This window comes from Seriola lalandi, unplaced genomic scaffold (assembly GCF_002814215.2).
Source record: "Seriola lalandi dorsalis isolate HSWRI2012SDOR001 ecotype SW California unplaced genomic scaffold, Sedor1 jcf7180002054692, whole genome shotgun sequence".
NCBI classification, from domain to species: domain Eukaryota; kingdom Metazoa; phylum Chordata; class Actinopteri; order Carangiformes; family Carangidae; genus Seriola; species Seriola lalandi.
This window is the reverse complement of record NW_019525245.1, coordinates 3,018,286-3,023,251: the sequence shown is the minus strand read 5'-3', so window position 1 is coordinate 3,023,251 and position 4,966 is coordinate 3,018,286. Positions and strand designations below refer to the sequence as shown.

The 4,966-nt window shown below is 42.6% G+C and overlaps 1 protein-coding gene across 2 annotated transcripts in view; it reads left to right on the top strand.

The window, feature by feature from the left end:
* The window catches only part of kif21b (kinesin family member 21B), a 62,487-nt gene that overhangs the window by 45,264 nt on the left and 12,257 nt on the right, over positions 1-4,966 (top strand). For both annotated transcript variants that reach the window (XM_087178576.1, XM_023423652.2), the window contains 5 exons: positions 322-458; positions 1,144-1,324; positions 1,586-1,750; positions 2,489-2,606; positions 2,710-2,880. In XM_087178576.1, the coding sequence (XP_087034702.1) occupies positions 322-458; positions 1,144-1,324; positions 1,586-1,750; positions 2,489-2,606; positions 2,710-2,880 (772 nt within the window). The remainder of the gene's footprint in view (positions 1-321; positions 459-1,143; positions 1,325-1,585; positions 1,751-2,488; positions 2,607-2,709; positions 2,881-4,966) is intronic.

Genomic DNA, 4,966 nt, shown 5'->3' with positions numbered 1-4,966 from the left:
GGGGGGGGGGGGGGTGGAGGCAGGCCAGGGAGATGGGCTTTAATCAACAGGAAGTTGTGTGTGTGTATGTGTGTGTGTGTGTGTGTGTGTGTGTGTTTAGGGGAGTACATCATCTGTATGTATCCAGCGAGGTTTGTGTAGGTTTGCATTGCCTCTGTTTAATGAAAAGAATTGATTTGTGTTTCTGTGTGCATGTTTGTGATCAGCCTGTGTCTTACAGCACATACATCTGTAGCTATGTGGAAAGAAATCATACTCACTGATTTATGATAACAAGGGTGTGACTCTGCACGTGTGTGTGTGCGTGTGTGTGATCTTTAGGGGTGTGATCAATCCCATTGGGGGTGTGAAGGGGGGTCGGACGGCGCCCCTGCAGTGTGTTTCTGTAGCCGAGGGCCACTCGAAGCCGGTCCTGTGTGTGGATGCTACAGATGAACTGCTATTCACTGGATCTAAAGGTACATATCACTCAATGTGTTATCAGCTCCTCCATTAAGGTGTTTCACATAAGCCTGAAATGGCAGCGTGCAGCTGTACTTCCAATGTATTTATACTGTATGTTAGGCATTGCATATGTGCTTTTTAAAGCTTTTTCGAAAGTTCTTATTCACTTTGAGGCTACTGACTGGGAAGTCTGCCATGCTTAAACAAATATGTAACAGCCACAAATTGCTGTCTTTTTGTTTGTTTATGAATTAAACAAATACAACAGAGATACAACATGCTAATTAGTAAACATGGGAGCTGCTGATAGACATATTTTTAGCTGCTACCTAGCTGTTTCCCCCTCCTTCCAGTGTTTATGCTAAGCTAACTCTCTCCTTTCTCCAGCTCCATACTTCACCTGCACATACATACATACATGTACATGTGTTGATGATCCCGCTCCTGGAAAGAAAGCAAATAAGAGCAATTCCCAAAAATCATTTTTATAGAAGTAGTAAAAATGTGATAACTCACAATGTAACTTAACAGCTATGCGGGTTTGCAAAGCGCTATTCAAATGTCATGGCAATCCATCGAAGAGTTGTTGAGATACTTCACACCATCAGATAGGCAGATTAGAACAGCCACTCAAAACATGCATCAGTTGTTCAGAGTAGGCCTATTTGAACGTCCCCTCTTCCGCTCCTCCTCCTCCAGACCGCACCTGTAAGATGTGGAACCTGGTAACAGGTCAGGAGATCGCAACTCTCAAAGGCCACCCCAACAACGTGGTGTCAGTCAAATACTGTCCGTCCTCCTGTCTGGTCTTCTCTGTCTCCACCTCCTACATCAAGGTGTGGGACATTCGTGACTCCGCCAAGTGTGTCCGCACGCTCACGTAAGTTTCCTCCCTGCACCCGGCAAGATGGAACAATTTGAAGCTGTTTGAAGCTGCATCTTTGCAGATATTTGATAGAAGTGATTTAGGGATATGCTTTTTCTGTACAGTGACGTGTTTCAAGTTGCAGAAAAGTGACAAATTAAATGAGCAAAAATTTGTCTCTTTATTTGTCTTATTTCTTTCTCCCTCTCCTCCTTTTATTTGCCTCGTATCCGTCCCTCTCTCTGACATTGTTTGGCTTGTCTTTACCGTCCACAGTTCATCGGGGCAGGTGGTTTCGGGTGATGCGTGTGCCGGCACCACCACCCGCACAATAACTTTTGCACAGGGTGAGTGCCAGATCAACCAGATCGCCCTCAACCCATCAGGATCTGTGCTTTACGCTGCGGCTGGTAACACTGTTCGCATGTGGGACCTCAACAGGTACACTTCATTCATTACTTTAGTCATAGATTTATTTATTCATTGAACTACTCATCCAATTACTGATCAAAGTACTTAGTCGTTCATGTATTTATTAATCCATTTATTCACTGACTTATATGTTGAGTCATCCTCATACTCAGTGGTTCAGTCATGCACTTAGTTTTTTTTTTACAGCCACCTCTAAATTCTGTTGCACTTGGATGTGGGTGTTTATATTCATTTGTCAGATATTAATCAAACAGAAAGCTGATTAACATGTGACATAAGAGATTAAAAAGGCTGTCAAGAGAAAGTGCAGGCACCCAGTACTGGTGATATGAAGCGTGTACATGAGCATGTTTACTAAAAGGAACCCATTTCTACCATCCCGTGGCACTGCCGTCTTCTCCTAAGTTTTTATGCTTCTACGGGGGAATGATAAACAGATTGGACCAGACAGTTTACGCTGAGGGGCTCAGACCCATTTAATGATGCATAAGAACCCTCCAGAAATGAAAAATGAATGTATTAAACATTTCTTCAGTATCATCTTTGCCTATGGCATTGCTGTGTCTCAGCAGTTTTGCTTCACTCGCGAGACAGGAAGTGATTGCATTTCATTCGGTGAAACAGACACCTTGAAAATCTTGTAAGCAATGAATTTCACAGACCTTTGCTTCTCCACCTTTGGTGTGTGTGTGTGTGCGTGTGTGTGTGTGTGTGTGTGTGTGTGTGTGTGTGTTCATGTGTGTTTAGGATGCAAGCGATGGGAAAGCTGACAGGCCACATTGGCTCCGTCATGTGTCTGACAGTGGGACAGTCTCTGCTGGGCAAAGACCAAGTAATCACTGGATCCAAAGACCATTACGTCAAGGTACCAAACACACTTGTATCAACAAGTATCATCCACCACAGCGGTCAGAGAAGCTGACAGGTTTTTCATAATCTCATTTTTTTTTTTCCTGCCTTATGCTCAGGTGTTTGACGTGGCAGAGGGAACTTTGGGTAACGTAGGCCCAGCTCATAACTTTGAGCCTCCACATTACGATGGCATCGAGTGTTTGGCTGTACAGGGAGACGTGCTCTTCAGTGGGTCGAGGGACAACGGGATCAAGAAATGGGATCTGGAGCAGCAGGAACTCACTCAGGTGTGTGTGTGTATTAAGATTTTTGTTTATAGAAGAATCAAGGGCTTTTTCTTGCAGCATGAAGACATACTAACACACGAGTAATGTTTAAAACTATGGCTACATGCCCCTGTATGTTTCCTACGCAGTGTGTGATGTCAGAGGGGTTGAATTAAGCAGGAAGCAGAATGATGCTATATTCATGCACATGTGGAGCTCATATATCAAAGTTAAAAACATGCTTCCCTCACTGCGCTTCAGTGCTGCTCCTGACATTATGTGGTGTCAGCCTGCAGGTAGAAACATGCGGAGACCATCGTTCTCTGAGGCTATTAATTTATGATCTCTTGACCCTTATCATCTAGTGAGCAAAGCCAGTGTTTCCATTCATGTGTATGCAGTGCAGCGGAAAATTAATTAACATCAATTTTGTTGCCACAATGTCAAACATTTGCTCGTTTTCACTAATGTTTTATATATTGTTGTAAATGGAAGATCTGTGGAAAACTCCATGTCACCATGTGATTTGCATCTTACAGCAATAAATTCAATGAAAATCCGATGCTACCTTGGTCCCTCCCCTCTGAATTACTCCGATTTGTTCTGAGATGCAAATAGACATGTTGTTGTACCCATCGATGGCTGTTTCCATCTGTTCCAAAAAATAGCCAACCAATCAGAGCTTTGTGGGAAGCATTAAGAATTCTGCCATCATCTTTTCTCAGTAGCTCGGTCCCTACCTAACTACATCCATGAAAAATAGTAACAGAAAAATAACTACAAAAACCAACTTACAGAAATAATAAATTTCAAACTCATATTTCTTCAACCGCCACCAGCTTAGATGAACAAGTGAAATGAAATGGCATCTCAGTCTGATTGACTGACTAATAATTAGTTAAATCTTTATTGTGGCCATTTAGATGATCTTGAAAATTCCCTCCAAAGAAGCAAGAATCATTCAAATAACACAAGCCAGAACAGTGTACTAACATTTTCCTCAATGTTTGCTCAATCTGGACAAGTTTTAAGACAACATGAGGTGACTTTTTTTTTCTTATAGTCACATCTACTCTGTCCATAGGGGTGAAGACTGTATGTTACTTGTTATCCAACGCTGGCTCAGCTGTGACAGTAAAAAGCTGTGCTGCCAGCAGAGAGTTGAATTGCTGGACAGCTTCTTGCCACTGGAGTGCTCCCTTCATGTCTTCCTTTTACCCAGAGTGTTCGCTCTGTGGAGAGAGTCAACAGAGTGTCCTCATGTGTAATGTGGCAGGGAAGCACTGTGTCAACATCAGAGTGTTAGAGCCCACACGCATCATAGCCACAGGTACCAGAGAGGAAATAAATTCTGTGTGTGTGTGTGTGTGTCTTTGTATGCTAGCGCTGACTTCGTCGAAGTCTCTTGTGTATCCTCTGTTGCCTGCAAATGTTAATAATGCATAATAATGCACGTTGTGGGTGGATGGGGCTTACTCATTTGCATGAACAGTAATATGCATATTAAGCAGCACTTTCTCAGGTTGTTTTGTATAAATTCTCTTTAGCCTTTGTTCATCTGAACAGACAAAACAAGAACACAAGACATTATTTTTTTTACTCAAAGGCTGAATTAAATCAACAGAGTCTATGCTGTGGTCTGTGGCATATGACCTTAACCTCATTTGTGAAGCAGCCAACACAATCCATTTTACAGCCCCTCTAACTCAGAAGTCTCTGTCTAATTATGTAATAGGATCAAATTGTGGCTTGGGGTATAATAGAATATATTACTGTAGACTCTGAAACTGCCTCCTCCAGGATTGCTGCTGCAAGCTGTTCCGCTCTGACCCCTCTGTTAAAATGCATACGCTATAGTGTGTTGCTTGGGGGAATATGTGAAGCAATTTGTTCATAATTACTAGACACTGTTGGGTCTGAGCTCTATTAGTAACTGGAAATCATTAGTACTCGGCCTCACACGGGCGGCATCATTATGTTGGGTCTGAGCTCTATTAGTAACTGGAAATCATTAGTACTCGGCCTCACACGGGTGGCACCATTATGTTAACAGTACTCTACCTCATGAGCTGGACACCAAATGTGTTAGATTTCGGTTGTTTATCAA